Source organism: Delphinapterus leucas, chromosome 9 (assembly GCF_059928025.1).
Source record: "Delphinapterus leucas isolate spDelLeu-1000000601 "Yukka" chromosome 9, BTC_Dleu_Yukka2, whole genome shotgun sequence".
Lineage (NCBI taxonomy): Eukaryota > Metazoa > Chordata > Mammalia > Artiodactyla > Monodontidae > Delphinapterus > Delphinapterus leucas.
Genome location: NC_143137.1, coordinates 95,501,685 through 95,524,961, shown reverse-complemented (window position 1 = coordinate 95,524,961; position 23,277 = coordinate 95,501,685). Strand labels below are relative to the sequence as shown.

The window sequence follows — 23,277 nt, the reverse complement described above, 5'->3', positions numbered from 1 at the left end:
TGGCACAATTGATTGGTAGACATAGTCTCTAACTTTACTTGTCTGAATATAAAGCTCATAACATGTTTTCATAACTGCTGGCATGATTGATTGATAGGGAAACCACTACCAAAAGAGTTAAATGATTATACTACGTTCACAATGCTTGTCTGTGGATTAAAAACTTCAAAGAAATGCAAAAAATTCTGTACAGGAAAGCCATGTCCTTTCCAAACACACAAAGAGCAAGAGGAAAAACACTCCAATGTTCTCAAAGTAATCTAAACTTCACAGAATAAAACTCTTATACTTTTATGGATAATTGAGTTGTTATTAATAACCTGTGATAGTGAAAGAAGACTGGATGTCAGAAGATGCTTTATTCATTCACACACACACACACACGTTTCCAAAAGTCCAGGCTCCTTGAAATTATTTTCTAATTTTGTAACCTCATGATATGTATATTCTAACATAATTCATACATAGTGTATTAAAATTAGAAATTTCATATAAGTGGCTACCAATGTGTTTTGGAAATCTCCAACTCTGGACACATGAGTCTTTGAAAACTTCGGAAAAGGAAAAAAATATACATATTAATTTTATATATACACAATAAACATCACAAACAGTTCAGGAATGACCTGTAGTCACACTTGAAATACGTGCCAGTGAAAAATGAAAATCCTTCATTTTCATTATTTCATTCTTTTCATTATTTAGGGACTGAGAAACCCTTGACGTTAAAGCCAAACTTCAAAGTAGACTAATTTATGGTATTTCTGAAAAAGTGGAAAGGTTCCAAAGCAGGTGAGTGGTTAAAAATAGACAGATATATTCCCAGCTCACAGACGGGAAGGGGCCAGTTCTTTCTTCTGCTACCAACCAGGAGTCCCCACTCCTAAGACACCCCCTGATAATGAGTTCTTACTGTCATGACCCGCGGACTGTGTGACAGCACCTAAATAAAGCAGCAGGTAAGTGCTGCTACACTCTCGGCATCTTTTTTCACTCTGTAAAGAAGGGTCTGCGCCTGTCCCCCAACTCTACCACACTAGGGCGTGCTTTCTCCTCCTCCACCCTCCTCCATCACTTCTTCTCCCTCCTTCCACGCTAGGCTCAGCCAAGGTCACCAGGCTGGGCCAAGGTCGTGGCACGTGCAGGAGACCCTGGGGGCCGGCTCCGCCTCTGTGCAAATGGAAACAAAATGTGCCTCACTGTTCAGAAATGGGCTTCCACCTTTGGCTGTTGCTGTACTTTTTGTTAGATGGCTCCACTCTTTTTTTTTTAAGTAACTGAGGTATAAATCAATTATAAAAACAAACGAGAAATAGTGAATGGCAATGGAGCAGCCATTCTTCCTCCTGCCTTCGCTGCCAAATCCCTGTCTCCAGTCCTTACAGACAAGATGCCCACGCTGACTGCCCCTTACAGCCCAGCCTGGTCCGTGGCCTCCCTTCCAGGAAGGGAAAGAAAACCCAGAGCATGTGCGAATCCACGGGTCAGTGGTGACCACAGCAAGCTCAGGGTTGGCTGGCCAGTGGCCTTGACCTTCAGATGGGAGGTCCAGAGCTCGGTCACGGTGGGTTAGGGGTGCAGACTGGAGCAGTGCCTGCTTCCATCTCCCGACTCTTTCTGGCACCTCCCTCCACACAGAACGAGGGAGGTGGCTGGCAGACAGACCGCAGTCCTGTCGCTGCACACAGGACAGGAGTGGGTGTGTGTGTGTGTCTCCTTTCCATATCTGGTTCACAGCCCTCCCCAAGACCATATCTATTTGGTATCCCCAAACCAATGACAAATCTGATGGCCTTTGCATTCTTTCTCCAATAGCTTGGCAATGGAAGGAAACTGCTCTGGAAACTCAGCTGGGTTTTTTTGCTTTCTCTAAACTGGGATCCCTTCCCAAGGGACAGGACACAGTAGATGGCTTTGAGATTGTTCTCTAACTAATCTGAGCCACCGCACTCCTAGTCTACTTCCTCCCCTGCCTTTGCATGTGCAGGTCACAGGGGAGGCTGGATGGCGTCTGTTACTGTGCTGAACGGTCATGGTTACCAATACAGGACTTGGAATCTACCAAATGGGACTCTCCCACCTACTGCTCACATGACCTTGGGCAAGTTCCTTAACTTCTCTAAGACTATAAGACAACACTAATAATAGTTGCTTCCTCACAGACCCGAATTAGCTGAGGTGTTGCTAGTAGAGTGAGTCAGAACAGTGCCTGGCACATAACAAGTGCTCCATAAATTATAGCTGCTATTATCGCATTCCTCTAACAGTCATATGGGATCTTTGTTAATAGAGACCACTAACTCAGCAGAAAGTGGCATCCCGAGCATAACCAAGTGAGGCCTCACTCAGTTGCCTTTTCTCCCCACAAGATCTCCTGGCTTACTGCCATAGCGGCATGAATGGTGGTCCCCCAAACAGGTATGTCCAAATTCTAAGCATGGGAATGGTGAGTGTGGCCATATTGGGGGAAAGGGTGCACATGCAATTAAGTTAAGGATCTTGAGATGAGAAGAACATCCTGGATTATCCAAGTGGGCCGTAATCCAGTGACAAGTGTCCTTGTAAGAAACACATGGAGGAGAAACAGAAGAGGAGGCAATGTGACCACGAGACAGACATGGAATTGATGCAGCCACCAGCCAAGGAACTCTTAAAGCCCCCAGAAGTGACAAGAGGCCAGGAACTGATTCTCCCCAGAGACTTGGGAGGAAGCACAGCCCTGTGACACCTTGATTTCAGACTCCTGGCCTCCAGAACTTTGAGAGGATACATTTCTGTCATTTTTAAGCCACCAAGTTTGTGGTCATTCATTCTGGCAGCCACAGGAAACCCATACCCTTCTATGTGCTTTAAATTATCTTGGATTTATTTTTTATTTCCTTTTAAAAGTTTAATTTGTTTTGTAAAACAAAATGAAGCAAACAAAAACTAGCCAAAAGCGATTCTATCATAAAAGAGGTAAACATCCTAATCGATAAAACTTGACGTTCGCTGAAATGGACATCCAACTGTCTGTGGTGTTTAATAACATGGAATCACTTTTCTCCTTCCATCGTTTATGAAAAAAGAGAGATCACAGAGCAAGTGACAGATGGTTCCATCACATTTGCATATTCAATAAAGACAAATGGGCTTCGCAAGCTGCACGCAGATGAAGGGCAGAGGCATTTCCCAAGGAACTACCAGGAGGTGGAGGGTAGCTGCACTCATAATTTAGAGGACACACACGCACGCAAGCCACACAACAAACAAGCTTTGTACAGTAATGAATAAAGGGAACTAGGGCAAGGAGAAAAATGAAAGGAAGATTTTACAACATAAACTTAATTAGCCAGGAATAACAGAATCACTGGATCTTAGTGACACGGGGACCTCACCCTCCAAGAGAATGAAGGTAGTAATCACCTCCACAAAACCCACTGACAGCTATCCTTCAGCCTCTGCTTGAATACTTCCAGGAACAGGGAGTTTACTACCTCACAAGCCTGCATTACCTGAAAGCTGTCTTTGAAAGTTCCTTCTTAATCAAAACAAGATAAAATATATCTCCCTACATCACTCATCCACTGGTGATGGTTTCGATTTAAGAACTTTAGAGATTTTTGCATTAGTTCATTGAACAGACAGTGACCAGGCCTATGAGGCAAGCACTATAATACACGAGGATCTAGAGGCTCCAGAACCAGTCTGCTCTCAGGGCTGGGCCAGTCACACAGGGTGAGGCAGGTAGGGAGCAGAAGGGACAGGGCAGTACTCCTTACACAGTTATGACAGGATATCTGAGAGGGGAAACCAGCCTGAAGGAGGAGATTAACACAGAGAGTTTCCTGCAAGAGGGAGCCCATTAGTTGAGTCCTTAAAGTTGATTAAGTCTCAGCCTGATGAAGGGAGTGTGTATATGTGTTTTTGTGTATATGTGTGTGTGCGTAGAAAACACAGGGCACCTCTTGGCAGGAGAGGGTCCAGGCTTTCAATCACTGAGTCAAATATTTTTGAGCCCATCTATATGTGCTGTTTTCAATGCTGAGGATACACAGAGAAGGAAATAAAACACCCAAGCCTCATGCAGCTTCCATTCTGGTAAAGGACACAGACAATAAATTAAATTGTTGACAATAGGGACAAAAACAAAATAACCAAGAAAATATATTGTCTATCTGGTGATGGCAAGTGCAATGGAATAAAATGTAAAGCAGAAAAAGGGACCAGAGAGTATTTGGGTGGAGAGGTTGATAATAAATAGGACGTGCTTAGCTGAGCAGAGCGAACCAGGGAGAAGCCCAAGGAAAACCATGTGCTGACTATTCTCTCCTCCAAGCCCCCAGGTTGGCCCTCAGCACATCTGACAGTGTCTAGCCAACCTTCCCTTCATCAGCTCGCTCTTCTCATTCTCAGGCTAAGTCTAAAACGTTATTGATATGAATACCATTAAACAGAATAATGAGAAAATAATTGTATAATAGCATTTAAAAAAACCCAAAGTAATCTCAAAAAACAATATCATAGAAACCAATAAATAACTGCACCTTTTGGGAAAGTGACACTAAATTAAATTATTTTGTCACCCTTTATGCCCAATCTTCATTCTCAATCAGTCAGGACAAACAGCCCCACCTGGACCCGGCAAGAGAGACCCCTGCCCTGGACCCCAAGCTTTCAAAGGCCCTGCCAACCCCTCCAGCCCTGCATCGCCCCCTGCCCTGGGTCAGGGGACACACACACCAGGAGCCCACATCCCCTCAAGAAAACTGCTGATACAGAAGGAGAAATTAGCTATATAATTGAGGGAAAGACAAGTTACAAAAATTACATAAGGTAAATAAATTGGATAAGGTAAACAAAATAAAACAAATGAAATCAACGGACAAAGGGGCAGAACCTTGGTCTGGAACAGTTGAAGTGTTGAAACCCATGAAAGAAAGAACTTGTTATTGAGGTGAAATTTGACACAATTTTTTGGCTTCTCTGAGGTGAGACAAAATAACATTTTCTTTGGAAGTAGTAAGCCATTATAATTGCTAAAGATATTTGCGGGGGGGAAGAAACGAAATTAATGAAATGTATTAGAACATTTTAAATGTCAGTTAATTAAAAGTGAGACAGGTTCGACAAATCAATGGAACAAAAAGAAATTCTAAGAACAAACCCTAATACGTTTAAGACCTTGTAGTTGATAGAAGTGGCATTTCCAAATAATGGAGCATGGATGTATTATCCAACAAGTGGTTCTAGGACATTTATGGGGGGAAAACTACATCTCTGTCTTCTCAAAATAAAGTCTAAACATTGAAACATAAAAAGAAATCAACAAAAGTATTAGTAAAAAACACAGAGAGATAATTACATCCTGTTGGGGGTAAAGGTGGTTTTTGTTTTCTAACCATAAGGCTAAAACCCAACACCATAAAGTAAAGGATTGATAGCTCTAAGAAAGGAAAAAATTCTTTGAAAAATAATCATAAACAAAATCTAAAGCCAAACACGAAACGGGGAAATTCTGAAAACATATATAAGACAAAGGTTGATATTCATTATAAATAAAGAGTATCTGAAATTATAAAACAAACAGACACCCAGAAAAATGGGCAAAGGTCATGAAGTTGCCACCCAAAAATCAGTAAGTGCAGAGGGACAAAAGCATATGAAAAACCGATTAATCTCACTGGTTACCAAAATAACTTGAAGTTAAACAATAGTTTCATTTTCTCATTTATCAATTGGCAGGGATTTTAATGAATGATAAAATGCTCTACTGTATTTGCAAAGATACACAGAAATGCATACTTTCTTATATATCGGTAGGATTTTAAGTTTATAAAAACTTTCTGATGGGCAACCTGGCAGTAAAGACCAAAAAAAAAATTTGCATACACATGGACCCAAGTTCTGCTTTTAGGAAAATTTTTGAAGGAAACTAACAGTTCTGTGTGTAATTTACCTAAAAGGATATAAATGTCAGAGTTACCTGATAAGGGAAAATGGATGGTTAAGTAAACTGTCAGATTCACACAGTGGAACAAATGTTTAGTGCAATGGTTCTCAAAATGTGGTCCCTCCAAGGAACATCTGGGAACTTGTTAAAAATACAAGTTCTCTGGCTCTTCCCAGACCTATTGAATCACAAATTCTCGAGGGTTATGCCCAGCAATCTCTGTTTTAAGAAACATTCCAGGTGATTCTGATGTGTGCACACTACAGTTTGAGAACCTCTCGCTGTGTGTAAATCAAGGGTTTTAGGAGGAACAGGATGGGACACTCAAATTGGATAGTTTGAAGAATTTTTAAAGGGACCATTTACAAAAGTGAGCTAACCACAAGAGGTGGTGCTGAGACTGATAAGAGTGGGGCTGCATTCTTACGCCTGGAGGGGATGTAACTAGACCCAGAGAGAGGTAGCTGGATGGGAATGACTGTGACCTAGATGGGGGCCTCAGCAAACCCCCAGGGACCCCATAGCAGGGTAGCAGTAGAAAAAATACCTCTGCCTTGCTTGCCTTCCTCTTGCTGATCTCCTGCTGGGTGTCCCCACTGGATGAACCCAGAAGGCAGGGGGGCCCACTGATGTGGTCCACTCCAGCAAGTCCCCAGGCACAGGCAGGATGCAAGGGTAGAGGAGGGCTTGGAGGGGCAACTGAAGATACACAGCATGTGCAGCCATGGAAAAGGATTATGCAAAATATTCATGTGGAAGGTATTTATGAAATATCAAATTTTTGAAAAGCAGAATATGATCCCTTTTTCATTAAATATATATATCATACATATTTTGTGTATACCCACACATATACATGAAAAAATGCTTGCAGGACATCTACCAAAGTATTAATAGTAGTTATTTCTAGGTCTTGAGATAATGAGTAAGTTCTTATTACTTGATTGTTTTTGCTTGTCTCTGTTTCCTTGTTACTTGATTCTTTTTACTTGCCTATATTTTCTAAAAGTTCTATAATAAACATGTAAGAATAAAAGTTAAGGCACTCAAACAAAATCATGAATAAAGGAATCTCAAAGAACCTTAGAAAACCAGTATGTTTTTCTAATACCTGACTTTATTGTTTATGAATAATACACACCCATATGAGTCAACATTTATTGCCTTTTAACTTTAAGGAATGCTGGAAACGATGTGACTATAGAAAGAGAAAATGTAATGAGTAACAATATGAATTAGTGCTGTTTAATAAAATTTCTTGAGCGACTACTATACATAAAGCATGTGAACACAGTGCTTCCTGCCTCAACTTAATCAATCCTCACAAGAAGCTTCAAAGACGGGAGCTTTACTTCTACTGTATAGATAAGAAAACTAAAAGTCTTACACATGGGAGTAACTAGCCTAAGACTTCACATCTTATCAGTGGGGGAGCAAGGATCAGATCAGAAAAAGGCCAAAATCTGTGCTCTACATATCTGCGGACGCGAGTGAGTTTGATTTTTAAAAGAACATATCAATTGTATCCTTATAAAAGTAAACCCTGTGACAGAAGCAGTTCACTGCATAATTTCACACAGTAATTAATTAGCTTAAGAGCACATGATGGCTTCATGTTGAGGTAAGTGAAAATTATTACTTTAATGGTCCAGAGAAAATTTATATATCAAATATGAAAACATTTCCATTTTTTCTGACTCCAGTCTCAGTCCAGCCAGAGGAATGAATCTGCTGATAAAATATCTTCTGAGTATTTGACAGAAGCTACTGGTAAGAATTTGTTTTCAGCTATGAAACTATGAGTTTAAAGATGTTTAATTCAAGCCACTGTACCTGAAGCAACACCTTCCACAACTTTTAATCCATCCTATAAATGTTAGACTTATTGTACGTATATAGGCTGACTGGCTCCTTTTCGTGCATCTGCCTCTCCTATTTGAAGGTAAACTCCTCTGAAGTAAAGATGCATATTTTACTAGCACGGGCCTCTGCTATGCCTAGCACAATGCCCATTGTGAATGGGTGTGTATTAGCTGTGAATGAACGTGCATCAGTGAGGACAGGCTAAATCACACTGTGGTAACAAATAAGATGCAACCCCAGGTCTCGTTGGCTGAATCCAACCAAAGTGTCTTTTCTGAATCACACGGCATGTCAAATCTGGGTTGGCAGGGGAGGTCTCTGTATCAGGAACAGACACTGATGGTAGCTTACAAGTGACACATGCTTTCCCAAATACCTCTGTGTGAAGAGAATGTGGTGAAGAGCCTCCTAAATCTCCCCCTAGAGGTAATGCCTATCACTTCCACTCACATCCCATTGGCCAGTGTAAGTCATATGGCTACACCTAACTTCCGTGGGCAGGGAAGTACAATCCTACCCCAGGCCTGGGAGATGGAAAGCAAGAAATATCTGATGACTATATTAAGGACTGCCACAAAAGGTTTCAAGAATGAATCATGAAGTCGTTAGTTAGTACTTGTTAATACATTTCCTCACTGGTGATGGTTTACAATGTCAGTTTATCATTTTAGGTACTAACAAGACCAAACAGAGAAATAGATAAGTTTTATATATCTCCCTGACACTACAGTTGTGTCACTGCTGAACTATCTATTACTGATACTTCATCATGTGCGGCTAATTCATATTTATTATAAATTTTATTCCCTAGTTTCATCTTTCCATAGGTACAAAGACAAAAGAAATAACCATTGATTAGTAATGGCCAATAAGAAAGATGAGAGAAGAAAAAATGGCTTGAGGGCACCCCATAATTCATTCACTTGATTCAGTGAACATCTACTGAGACCTGATACCTGAGAGATGCTAGGGTTATGAGGATGACTAAGCCATAGATTCTGGCCTCAGGCTGAAGGAAAGTGCACCAAAATATTAGAGTGTTGGAATGAATAAAATTTTTTCTTTATATGGTAGTCTTTCATGTATTAGACTTTTGATATCATGTGTTTCTTTTATAACTTTGTTAAAAAGTAATTTTTAAAGAAAACCTCTCTAATTATCTATCCTTTTCATCAGAGTTCAGAATTGGTATAATTTACTTTCCCTAATTAAGTGTTCTTAGGTACTTAACTGCAGCTGCTAATTTTCTTCTTTTCTAGCTGTCATAGGATTCATTCTGGATTTAATGTTTTAAACACTTAAACAAGAAAGGGACAAGTGAAATGTTTCTTGCCAGTTCAAGTGGCTTCATCCATGAATAAAAGACTGTACTGAGGGTTTCCCTGGTGGTGCAGTGGTTAAGAATCCGCCTGCCAATGCAGGGGACATGGGTTCGAGTCCTGGTCCGGGAAGGTCCCACATGCTGTGGAGCAACTAAGCCCGTGCGCCACAACTACTGAGCCTGCGCTCTAGAGCTTGTGAGCCACAACTACTGAGCCCGCATGCCACAACTACTGAAGTCCATGTGCCTAGAGCCCGTGCTCTGCAACGAGAGGCCACCACACTGAGAAGGTCGCGCACTGCAGCAAACAGTAACCCCCACTCGCCACAACTAGAGAAAGCCCAGGCGTAGCAACGAAGACCCGATGCAGCCAAAAAGAAATAAATTCAATAAATTTTTTTTAAAAGGACTTTATTGAGCACATGCTTCTTCTGTTCATTCATAAACTTATTAAACATCACACCTGTGAGATGATGCCAGGCACACAAGGTTGGCAGGACCTATCTGAGCACAACAAGCCAGTGAGCGCAAGGGCTGCTACCAAGTCCATTTCATAAAACAGGTGTTTGTTGTATCCCATGATAAATGCCTGCTAGCTTTTATTATCTTGGAGATAATAAAAATTATCATAGAGAAAGAGCAAAACAATAATACTCAACGAATATATGAATACAGACTCATAGGAATACAGACCCAATAAATCTATCAACCAGCATGTTTAAATTATCTTCACACATTTAAATAATATATATTTACAATTCTTTTGCCAAAATACAATTCAATTTCTGTAAACACTGCATAGCCATTTTTAATAAACTCAGATTTCTTAGAACATAGATTTGTTTTCCCTGTTCGCTAATTTTACTTTACACTTTCTATGTGTTCTTTTCATGCTGTGTTTTATCAAAAAAAAATGTCTCTAGTGAGTTCTAAACTTTTTTTGGTGCCAAAGTCCTCTTTGCTTTTCCCATTTCCAATTGCCATGGATCCTAACTGGCTTGGTGAGTTCTTTGTTTATTGTTTATTTAAAACAATTTTAAGTCCTTGAGGACATCTGAAAGAGCTGTTAAGTTTGACGTCAGTACAGCACATCTTCATAAGGATGTTTACACTGAGGTGCAGTTTCATACTTTGTACAAACTTTCCTGTATGTCATCTCATTTGGTAGAGCAATGTACAGGTTTGTTATTTTGAAGGTTATGCCACCAGTTAACCATCCACCCAGAGGCTGTTAGGTACATGGATATACTTCATGGTTTGAAAACAAAAGGCAGACTCACTAAGGACTTCAAGCCACAGCCTCTGGTTTGCAGTCTGTACCCCTTAGAAGATCATGCAAAATACAAACTCCTCCAGAACCAGAGGGGAGGGGGCTGTGAGACAGGCTGGGACCTTGAACCCTTTGCTGCAGTGCTTACACCTGGACAAACACCTCCTCCAGCAGCAGAATCCAAAGAAACGTTAAGGGACTAAAAGTAACTGTGTACATGCACAGTTGAGGCAAATTATGAACAACAAGACACAAAAAGACCAAAAACACAACTGCCAACTCTGAGGGGTCCGGAGCAAAAGCAGGGTACCGTGCATGATTCCTGCACACAGCACCATCAAAGGGATGAGTAGACAACTCAAGCCACCCCTCTGGCCCAGCCCATGGATCTGCCCCTACCCTCACTCCATTTAAGGGACTGGCCATGCCCTCCCCACCTCAGAGAGTGGGCAAGGGAACTGATTTCTTGTTTGTGCTGCATCATTAGTCCCAGTAAAGCCTTGCCTAAATTTCTCGTTTGGCACCTTATCAGTTGCTACTGATTAAGGAGTCCAAGAACCCTGGTCAGGAACAGGTGCACCCAGGTAGATTCAGAGGTGTTCTAATATTCTAGTTCGGAGGTTAAATACCTTCTTTTATATTTTAAAATTTATGTAATTTTAAAAAGAAAAAAGATAACCCCTAATATTTCCACAGAATATTATTCAACTTGTTTCACTATGTAAGAAACATTACTCTGCAAAAATACATCTGAGAACCTACAAATGACAGTAGCTGTGAGAGAAGAGAGACACCTTTGGGAGGACTGTGACCTCGCCTTTGATGGAGACGTGATTAACAAACACCCCAGCATAGCTTAACACTCCTGCCTGCCTGCACTCAAATAGAGGGTGTTCTGGAAATTTCCTCATTATAATGCAAACCCAAGAATTGTTTTAAAAAATGCTATCAGAATTGATACGGAATTCAAGTAACACATCAGGATTAAAGATATTTCTCCAAAGAGAAATTGCTTTTCTAACAACTATCAAAGAATACTTAACAATATTGAAAGTAAACTTCCCGTTTACTGTAACAACAAAAACATAGAATAAGTACACATGGATCTGGAAGTACCTTATGCTAATGAAATAGTAAAAAGAACTATTGATACCACAGAAGTCCACCCACTGGAGTGAAGGGTTTGAGCCACACATCTGGCTTACCAACCTGGGGGTCTGGCAACGGGAGGAGGAATTCCTAGAGAATCAGACTTTGAAGGCTAGTGGGATTTGATTGCAGGCCTTTGGCAGGACTGGGGGAAACAGAGACTACACTCTTGGAGGGCACACAAAGCAGTGTGCAAATCGGGACCCAGGGGAAGGAGCAGTGACCCATAGGAGACTGAACCAGACCTACCTGCTAGTGTTGGAGGGTCTCCTGCAGAGGTGGGGGGCAGCTGTGACTCATCAAGGGAGAAGGACACTGGCAGCAGAAATTATGGGAAGTACTCCTTGGTTTGAGCCCTCCCAACGGCCACCATTAGCCCCACCAAAGATCCAGGGTAGGCTCCAGTGTTGGGTCACCTCAGGCCAAACAACCAACAAGGAGGGAAGCCAGCCCCACCTATCAGCAGACAAGTGGACTAAAGTTTTACTAAGCTCTGCCCAACAAAGCAACAGCCAGCTCTACCCACTACCAGTGCCTCCCATCAGGAAACTTCCACAAGCCTCTTAGATAGCCTCAACCACCAGAGGGCAGACAGCAGAAGCAAGAAGAACTACAATCCTGCAGCCTGTGGAACAAAAACCACATTCACAGAAAGACAGACAAGATGAAAAGGCAGAGGGCTACGTACCAGATGAAGGAACAAGATAAAACCCCAGAAAAACAACTAAATGAAATGGAGATAGGCAATCTTCCAGAAAAAGAATTCAGAATAATGACAGTGAAGATGATCCAGGACCTTGGAAAAAGAATGGAGGCAAAGATCGAGAAGATGAAAGAAATGTTTAACAAAGATCTAGAAGAATTAAAGAGCAAACAAACATGGATGAACAATACAATAATTGAAATGAAAACTACACTAGAAGGAATCAATAGCAGAATGACTGAGGCAGAAGAATGGATAAGTGACCTGGAAGACAGGATGGTGGAGTTCACTCTGTGGAACAGAATAAAGAAAAGAGAATGAAAAGAAATGAAGACAGCCTAAGAGGCCTCTGGGACAACATTAAACGCAACAACATTTGCATTACAGGTGTCCCAGAAGGAGTAGAGAGAGAGAAAGGACCAGAGAAAATATTTGAAGAGATTATAGTCGAAAACTTCCCTAACATGGGAAAGGAAATAGCCACCCAAGTCCAGGAAGCGCAGAGTTCCATACAGGATAAACCCAAGGAGAAACATGCTGAGACACATAGTAATAAAATTGGCAAAAATTAAAGACAAAGAAAAATTGAAAGCAGCAAGGGAAAAAAGACAAATAACATACAAAGGAACTCCCATAAGCTTAACAGCTGATTTCTCAACAGAAACTCTACAAGCCAGAAGGGAGTGGCACGATATACTTAAAGTGATGAAAGGGAAGAAACTACAACCAAGATTACTCTACCCGGCAAGGATCTCATTCAGATTCAATGGAGAAATCAAAAGCTTCACAGACAAGCAAAAGCTAAGAGAATTCAGCACCACAAAACCAGCTATACAACAAATGCTAAAGGAACTTCTCTAAGTGGGAAACACAAGAGAAGAAAAGGACCTACGAAAACAAACCCAAAACAATAAGAAAATGGTAATAGGAACATACATATCAATAATTACCTTAAACGTGAATGGATTAAATGCTCCAACCAAAAGACACAGGCTTTCTGAATGGATACAAAAACAAGACCCATATATATGCTGTCTACAAGAGACCCACTTCAGACCTAGGGACACATACAGACTGAAAGTGAGGGGATCGAAAAAGATATTCCATGCAAATGGAAATCAAAAGAAAGCTGAAGTAGCAATACTCATCTCAGGTAAAATAGACTTTAAAATAAAGAATGTTACAAGAGGCAAGGAAGGACATTATATAATCATCAAGGGATCAATCCAAGAAGAAGATATAACAATTATAAATATATATGCACCCAAAACAGAAGGACCTCAATACATAAGGCAACTGCTAACAGCTCTAAAAGAGGAAATTGATGGTAACACAATAATAGTGGGGGCCTTTAACACCTTGCTTACACCAATGGACACATCATCCAAAAAGAAAATTAATAAGGAAACACAAGCTTTAAATGACACAATAGACCAGATAGATTTAATTGATATTTATAGGACATTCCACCCAAAAACATCACATCACACTTTCTTCTCAAGTGCACACAGATCATTCTCCAGGATAGATCACGTCTTGGGTCACAAATCAAGCCTCAGTAAATTTAAGAAAATTGAAATCATATCAAGCATCTTTTCTGACCACAATGCTATAAGATTAGAAATCAATTACAGGGAAAAAAACATAAAAAACACAAACACATGGAGGCTAAACAATAAGTTACTAAATACCAAAGAGATCACTGAAGAAATCAAAGAGGAAATAAAAACATACCAAGAGACAAATGACAATGAAAACACAACGACCCAAAACCTATGGGACATGGCAAAAGCAGTTCTAAGAGGGAAGTTTATAGCAATACAGGCTTACCTCAAGAAACAATAAAAATCTCAAACAATCTAATGTTACACCTAAAGGAACTAGAGAAAGAAGAACAGACAAAACCCAAAGTTAGCAGAAGGAAAGAAATCATCAAGATCAGAGCAGAAATAAATGAAATAGAAACAAAGAAAACAATAGCAAAGATCAATAAAACTAAAAGCTGGTTATTTGAGAAGATAAAAAAAATTGATAAACCATTAGCCAGGCTCATCAAGAAAAAGAGGGAGAGGACTCAAACCAATAAAATTAGAAATGAAAAAGGAGACGTTACAAGAGACACCACAGAAATACAAAGCATCCTAAGAGACTACTACAAGCAACTCTATGCCAATAAAATGGACAACCTGGAAGAAATGGACAAATTCTTAGAAAGGTATAACCTTCCAAGACTGAACCAGGAAGAAACAGAAAATATGAACAGACCAGTCACAAGTAATGAAATTGAAACTGTGATTAAAAATCTTCCAACAACCAAAAGTTCAGGACCAGATGGTTTCACAGGTGAATTCTATCAAACATTTAGAGAAGAGCTAACACCCATCCTTCTCAAACTCTTCCAAAAAATTTCAGAGGAAGGAACACTCCCAAACTCATTCTATGAGGCCACCATCACCCTGATACCAAAACCAGACAAAGATACTACAAAAAAAGAAAATTACAGACCAATATCACTGATGAATATAGATGCAAAAATCCTCAACAAAATACTAGCAAACAGAATCCAACAACACATTAAAAGGATCATACACCATGATCAAGTGCGATTTATCCCAGGATGCAAGGATTCTTCAATATACACAAATCAATCAATGTCATACACCATATTAACAAATTGAAGAATAAAAACTATATGATCACCTCAATAGATGCAGAAAAATCTTTTGTCAAAATTCAATGCCGATTTATGATAAAAACTCTTCAGAAAGTGGGCATAGAGGGAACCTACCTCAACATAATAAAGGCCATATATGACAAGCCCACAGCAAACATCATTCTCAATGGTGAAAAACTGAAATCATTTCCTCTAAGATCAGGAAAAAGACAAGGATGTCCACTCTCACCACTATTATTCAACATAGTTTTGGAAGTCGTAGCCACAGCAATCAGGGAAGTAAAAGAAATAAAGGGAATACAAATTTGAAAAGAAGAAGTAGAACTGTCCCTGTTTGCAGATGACATGAAATTATACATAGAGAATCCTAAAGATGCTACCAGAAAACTACTAGAGCTAATCAATGAATCTGGTGAAGTTGCAGGATACAAAATTAATGCACAGAAATCTTGCATTCCTATACACTAATGAAGAAAAATATGAAAGAGAAATTAAGGAAACACTCCCATTTACCACTGAAACAAAAAGAATAAAATACCTAGGAATAAACTTACCTAGGGAGACAAAAGACCTGTATGCAGAAAACTATAAGACACTGATGAAAGAAATTAAAGATGATAAAAACAGATGGCGAGATATACCATGTTCTTGGATTGGAAGAATCAACATTGTGAAAATGACTATACTACCCAAAGCAATCTACAGATTCAATGTAATCCCTATCAAATTACCAATGGCATTTTTTACAGAACTAGAACAAAAAATCTTAAAATTTGTATGGGGACGCAAAAGACCCTGAATAGCCAAAGCAATCTTGAGGGAAAAAAACAGAGCTGGAGGAATCAGACTCCCTGACTTCAGACTATACTACAAAGCTACAGTAATCAAGATAGTATGGTACTGGCACAAAAACAGAAAGATAGATCAATGGAAGAGGATAGAAAGCCCAGAGACAAACCCATGCACATACGGTCACCTTATCTTTGATAAAGGAGGCAAGAATATACAGTGGAGAAAACATAGCCTCTTCAGAAAGTGGTGCTGGGAAAACTGGACAGCTACATGTAAAAGAATGAAACTGGAACACTCCCTAACACCATACACAAAGATAAATTCAAAATGGATTAAAGACCAAAATGTAAGACCGGACACTACAAAACTCTTAGAGGAAAACATGGGAAGAACACTCTTTGATATAAATCACAGCAAGATATTTTTCGACCCACCTCCTAGAGTAATGGATATAAAAACAAAAATAAACAAATGGAACATAATGAAACCTAAAAGCTTTTGCACAGCAAAGGAAACCATAAACAAGACGAAAAGACAACCCCCAGAATGGGAGAAAATATTTGCAAATGAATCATCGGACAAAGGATTAAGCTCCAAAATATATAACAGCTCATGCAACTCAAAATTAGAAAACAACCCGATCCAAAAATGGGCAGAAGACCTAAACAGACATTTCTCCTAAGAGGACATATAGATGGCCAAGAGGCACATGAAAAGCTGCTAAACATCACTAATTATTAGAGAAATGCAAATCAAAACTACAATGAGATATCACCTCACACCAGTTAGAATGGGCATCATCAGAAAATCTACAAACAAGAAATGCTGGAGAGGGTGTGGAGAAAAGGGAACCCTCTTGCACTGTTGGTGGGAATGTAAGTTGATACAGCCACTATGAAGATCAGTATGGAGGTTCCTTAAAAAACTAAAAATAGAACTACCATACGACCCAGCAATCCCACTACTGGGCATATACCCAGAGAAAACCATAATTCAAAAAGACACATGCACCCCAATGTTCATTGCAGCTCTATTTACAATAGCCACGTCATGGAAGCAACCTAAATGCCCATCGACAGACGAATGGATAAAGAAGATGTGGTACATATATACAATGGAATATTACTCAGCCATAAAAAGGAACAAAATTGGGTCATTTGTAGAGATGCTGACGGATCTAGAGACTGTCATATAGAGTGAAGTAAGTCAGAAAGAGAAAAACAAATATCATATATTAACACATATAGGTGGAACCTAGAAAAATGGTACAGATGAACCGGTCTGCAGGGCAGAAATCGAGACACAGATGTAGAGAACAAACGTATGTACGCCAAGGGGGAAAATGGCAGGAGTCGGGGGGGGGGGGTGAACTGGGAGATTGGAATTGACATATATACACTGATGTGCATAAAATGGATGACTAATAAGAAAATAAATAAATAAACATTTTTTTTAAAAAATGGGAGTACTGCATCCATGGAGAAATGAGACCAACCTGTAAAAGAGAAAGAAAAAAAAATAAGAACTATTACTTTTATCTCAATTCTGTATGCTTTTTACACAGACTCCTCCTAATTCTCACAACTCCACCAGGTGGCTGTTATGTCCCACTGGGACCAGTGGAAAATGAGGTCAGGACAATTGAGTAAACTGTCAGATGACACAGCTCTCAGCAGAGTCAGGCTAGGAACCTTTGTCCTTCTTCAAAGCCTCTTCAAAGTCTCTTCAGTCCCCACCATCCTTTGATCAGCACGACCCATACAGAGGAAACTGCAAGATACTCCAGAGGGTGCTCGAACTGAATATAGATTCATCAATGTTCCCAGATGGGAAAACTGGATAGTAAAAAGAAACCTTTTTATTTTCTCAAAATAACATACAGATTTAATGTAATATCAATCAAAATCCCAATGGGACTTTCTTTTGGAGGGGGATAGTTTTGCGGAAATGTTACTCCTAAGTTCATCAATATGCATAAACAGGGAATCAATGCACTATCTTAGCTCTGCCCCCTCCTTCCAAGCTGATGAGAAAGCAGTAGAAGACTTTAAAAGCCATAAAGCCACAGGAACAATACAAGAGATAACGACAATGAATGAGATAATCCACATATTTTTTTGAACACTGGATGGTGGGGGTATAAGTGATTTAAAAAATAAAATGCAGAGAGCAAAGAACTAGCCCAAAGAAAGGGCAGTCAGTAGGAAACAAGCCAATTCACGTCACAAAATCAAAGAAAGTTCCAGAACAGAAAGGGAGAGAAGAGGGGGCCAATAATAGGAGAAAGTGTATATAGAGTTAGCTGGCCTCTTCCCCACCACAGCAATAAATAGAAAGCTTATTTTCAGAGGAAATTTTTGAAAAGAACCTCCAGTTTTTGAGGCACCAGGCACAGAAGAGGGGAGAGGTACATTACTGAACTAAAGGATGCTGACCTCTGCCTGTCCCAGCTCCCAGAACTCTGGCAATCAAGCTCTGACCCACAGGAAGAAGTCTGGAGGCTGCTTCTCCAGGAGAAAATGACGAGCCCGAGGGAAATACCTACAGATGTTAGGATTAGCGGGCTCTTCCAAAAGTGAGGTCCACCAACTGATAGACTGTCTCATTCTTAAATATGACCAGATAACCAAGGATGACCAGATAGTTTAAGCAAGCTTCTAACAGGAAATACAGAGATGAAAACAAATAGGCATGTTAAAAGAATTTGGAAGAAACAAACACCAAGGAGCAGAAGAAAACTAACGACAACAACAAAAAAAGTAATGGTATGCCTTTATATGAGAGAGTTGGTCCATGAAAGAAGAACAAATATATAAATAAATAATAATTAAATCTTTATTAAAAGAACAGAGTCTGTAAAAATAACAGTACAGTAAATAAAGCTCTCGAAAATTAAAAATGAAAGATTCGCCTCTCCACCATGTAATTTTTTTAAAAATTCATATGGTGCCTCAGTTCCAGATTGTTATTATGATGTTAATTTATGTGTCTTATTGAAGGATTTTCTTGTTCATAGTTATATTAAAGTTCCACACATTTCAAAACATATTTTGGCTTACCTATGAGATTACCAGTTTCAGTGCTTATACCTATTTCCTGCACGCACTTCCCCTTTCATTGGTTCTATATTCCAATGGATTTTAATGAACATTTTTTCCAGAAATAATGCACTGATAGACTATTTCCTAAGAATTGACATGTCACAAGGTGTATTTCTTTTGTGCTGTACAAGTACTGGCTTGTCTCTAAGAAGTACTCTAGGTCCACAATCCTGACGGATCTTGTTCCTTTGTCAGCAGGCAGCGTGGCAAATGAGCTATCTGACGACACTACTGGCCTCCTCCATTTTTAAAAAATTTAAATGGTGATAGAATTTTTCTCTTTACCCGTGAAATTAAAACATATTGTTAGGATATGTATATGTTGTCTGTCTTTTTCAATACCTTATATAGGCTTGGGAGGATTTTTTCACCAGAAACCTCAAATCTTTCTTTAGCACAGATAAATTTTCTTTTATATATCTTTAAATATTACTACTTCCCCATCTGCTCCATGTTAGAGTGGATGAGGGGAATAAACATATGTTAGATACACTAAATCTATCCTCTCACTTACCTTTTATAATTCCTACTTATTTATATTTTCACTCTATGTTCTGTGAATGTTCCTCAAAATAGTTTCTAAATCCCCATTTCAATTTTTAGCAGTGTTTAATTGGTATTTGTTGCCAATATTGGTGGGACTTTTCCAGCAATCAAATTTTCAATTTCCTTTTTCATAGCAGTCTACTTTTTTAGCACAATATCCCCCTCAGCTTTCCTCGAGGTTGGTAATTGGGGTGTATTTAAATGTCTCTTCTGTTTAGATTAATTCTATTTAATGCATCTTCTCTGAACAATCAACATCTCCACCAATTTGCCCTGCTACTTTACTCCAACATAAAATAAAAAGTTAAAAAAAAAAACTTCCAGTTTAAAAAAGATTCCTTATTGTTTGCCCATGTTTATCAAAGGAAAGTGTAAATCAATCTTTCTCTGTGCCAAGCACAGTGCTAAATAATATAAAGTTTGTCACGTAAACCCCAAAATAATCTGAGATAAATGTTGTTATCCTCCCTGAGTGTCACCTGGAGGTGAAAAGACATAGGTTGCTGTGCTGAGTTAGGGATTCTGTCCAAATTGCTGAGGTCTTTTCGGCCCCTCAACCCCACTGGCTCTCCTAGCCTCTGATTGGGACCACAGGTTCATCTGTGCAGTCAGAGCTGCAGGTACCCAGAGGAAGTCTGGGAAGAGACCAAGAACCAATTTTTCTTTCTCTTTTCTCTGTATTTATTTATTTTTAAATTTTTTGGACGTGCCCTGCGGCATGTGGGATCTTAGTTCCCCGACCAGGGATGCAACCTGAACCCCCTGCAGTGGAAGCATGGAGTCTTAACCACTGGGCCACCAGGGAAGTCCCTCTCTGTATTTACTGTGCAAGTGCAGAGTCAGTGGAGACCTCCTGTCTTCTACCCAGGTGAGAGCCAGCCAGGGCCCAGGCCCATGTCCATGTAACTAGCCAGGCAGCCACCAAGTAATGCTGGGGGTGAGACTACAGCTGCCCATGGGGGATGCTCAGGGACAACTATCAAAGTCCTTCTTCTCCCACCCCACCCTCCCAACCTCAGTGGCTCAAGGGCAGGAGTTTGCAGGGTTGCCCAGGACACCCATCTTCTCTGGACTCCCTGCTTGGCCTGTACTGGTCTGAGGATCAAAAAGCCGCTGATTGACTTCTTGGTCATTCTGCTCTCATCTTTAAAATGGTGGTTCAGTGACGCTACCCTCCCATGTTAAAAATAAATATATCTGAAATCAATTGTAAATATTATTAAGCAGACATGTAACTAAAAGCTTAGGTCCTGGACTAAGATAAGCTTGGTTCAAATCCTGGCTTAAAAAATTACTACATGAGGGCTTCTCTGGTGGCGCAGTGGTTGAGAGTCCGCCTGCCGATGCAGGGGACACGGGTTCGTGCCCCGGTCCAGGAAGATCCCACATGCCGCAGAGCGGCTGGGACCGTGAGCCATGGCCGCTGAGCCTGCGCTCCGCAACGAGAGAGGCCACGACAGTGAGAGGCCCGCGTATCACCAAAAAAAAAAAAAAAAATTACTACGTGAACTTGAGCAAGCTATTTTACTTCTCTAAATATTTCCTTTTCTGTAAATTCAAGATAATAATAGGGTTATTGAGAAGAATAATGAGATAAGGCATTTGAGGCGTTTAGCACAGTGCCTAGTTTGCAGTAAACACAATAGATGTTTGCTGTTATTTTTGACTGACCTCCAGAGTCAGTAAAGCTACCAAGGGATCTAAGATCGACACGGTGGTTTCGAATTGTTTGAGTTCTAGCTTTTCTGGGGGAAAAAGAGTATAAATAAAAAATTAAGGGCAAAATCATCATTTGCAAGTGATATGATAAAGAAATCTGAAGTCTAAACAAATCTACTGTATGAGCATTTTCGTATATAAAAATGTCTGAAAAAAGTTTTAAAGAGTATATCCATAGATTTGTGGTTTTTTTACTTCTTATTTTTAAATAATTTAGGCACACAGAAAAGTTGCAAAAATAGAACAGAGTTCCAGTTTATCTCCTACCAAGTATCCCCTACTGCTAACATCTTACACTATTACCATGATGCATTTGTCAAAACTAAGTATTTGTGCAATACTATAAACTAGAGACTTCATTTGCACGTTTTACTGTCCTTTTTCTGTTCCAAGATCCAATCTGAGGCCCCCCTCCCCCAGTGTATTTGTCATGTCTCCTCGGCCTCCTGTAATCTGTAACAATTCTCCCGTCTGTCTTCCCTTGTCTTTCATGACTTTGACACTTTTACAGAACTCTTGTCAGTTGTCTTGTAGGATACCCCTCTTTTTGGGTCTGATATTTTCTCATGATTAGATCGAGGTTGTGTGTTTTGCACAAGTATGCCTGTTAGTGATGCATTCCTCTCAGTGCATCCTATGGGGAGGTCAGCATGTTTTACTAGTGGTGATATCAACTTTGATCACTTGGTTAAGGTGATGTCTGCTATAAACTTATTCTTTTCCCTCTGTAATCAGTAAATCCTTGGTGAGAGATGCATTGATAGTATACAAATATCATGTTCCTCCTCAAACTTTCACCCTCTAATTTTAGCATCCATCCACAGATCCTACCCGAAACAATTATTATAGGGATGCTCGGTGATATTCGCTTTCCTTTTTTTCTTCTATATTTACTGACTGGAATTCTTCTGTAAGGAACAGCTGTCCCTAAATGTTTGAGACCCACTGAGTTTCAGAGCTGGAGGAGACTTAAGGTCTTCTGAGATCTCAGATGCCAGCAGCTTTGGCATCACCGGAGCACTTGTTAGAAATGCAGAATCTCAGGCCCCACCGAGACCTACTGGAACAGACTCTGCATTTTAACAAGATTCTTGAGTGATTCATGTGCTTCAAAGCTCATTTTAGCTCCACATTAATGGACTTGATAATTGAGGTCACACTTGGAATGAGTGGCAGGGGCAGCCAACACTCCGTCTCGTGACTCCCAATTCATGCTCCTCTTCTAACTTGGCTGACCCGTTCCCAAAAGAAATCCAGAGCACTCAGGCTTTGAGCTCGGAGCAGAATTTAAATACTTAACACTGTTGTATCTATCTGCCTACCTATCTATCTACCTATCTATTCATTCTTAGGCAAGCTAGTCAACCTCTCTGAACTTCAGTTTCTGTATCTGTAAATCGATGGAAATATTAAATTACATTAAGGATAACAGTGAAGACAAGAGATAACATGTGGAAAGCACCTGGTGGAGTAAGCCGGCACCTGACAGACCCAGATGTGCATGCAGATGTGGCCCAGCTGTTGGGAGTGCTATCCATACACGCCTTCAGCTGTGTCTTCAGCCCTTTCAGGGTCTGCCTCGGTGGTAGAGAGCTGCCTCACCCAAGGTCAGGCCCTTCCAGGGGTGACCCGTATCCAAAGACAGGAATAGCAAGGCCCAGTCATTCTGGTCCCACATTATAACTCTGACGACCACTTCAGCTCCAGAGGCACACTAAGCATCCTGAACACCGGATTCCATCTCAGAGTCCATTTCTAGGGAGCAAACTGCCATATGATACAAAATAGATTCCTAAGAATCGGGAACAGCTATTATGAATACGATCGCTATGCCTCGGGAACAACCTCTGCATACTGTCCATATCACTAAATACAAATTGACCCAAATATGTATTAAACACCTATAACGCATCTGGCACAGGGCTAGTTATAGAAATGTAGAGTGCAGCAAAACAATGCTTGCTGTCAAATAGGGAAGACTGAAAACTAAACAAGACTGTGCAATTCACCAAAACACCATTTTGGCAAAATTACTGTTGCCAGTGGCTGGTCCCTTCTCAATCCAAATTCTCCTAATATTTGAATCCTGATACAGCACCATCAAGGACCACCCATCACTGGAGAACCCTGGAGTTGGGAGGTGGAAGGTCACCAATCGCTTTCTAACAACAAAAAAATATAAAATAAAGACACGACCTGATTTTAAA

General features: G+C 40.1%; 1 protein-coding gene across 1 annotated transcript in view; it reads right to left on the bottom strand.

The window, feature by feature from the left end:
* Positions 1–22,080, bottom strand: part of HECW1 (HECT, C2 and WW domain containing E3 ubiquitin protein ligase 1) — a 434,660-nt gene extending 412,580 nt beyond the window's left edge. The window contains exons 1-2 of the mRNA XM_089917097.1: positions 22,017–22,080; positions 21,023–21,096 (exon numbers count right to left, since the gene is read on the bottom strand). Coding sequence (XP_089773223.1) covers positions 21,023–21,096; positions 22,017–22,080 — 138 coding nt within the window. The remainder of the gene's footprint in view (positions 1–21,022; positions 21,097–22,016) is intronic.
* Between the last annotated feature and the right edge of the window lie 1,197 nt (positions 22,081–23,277).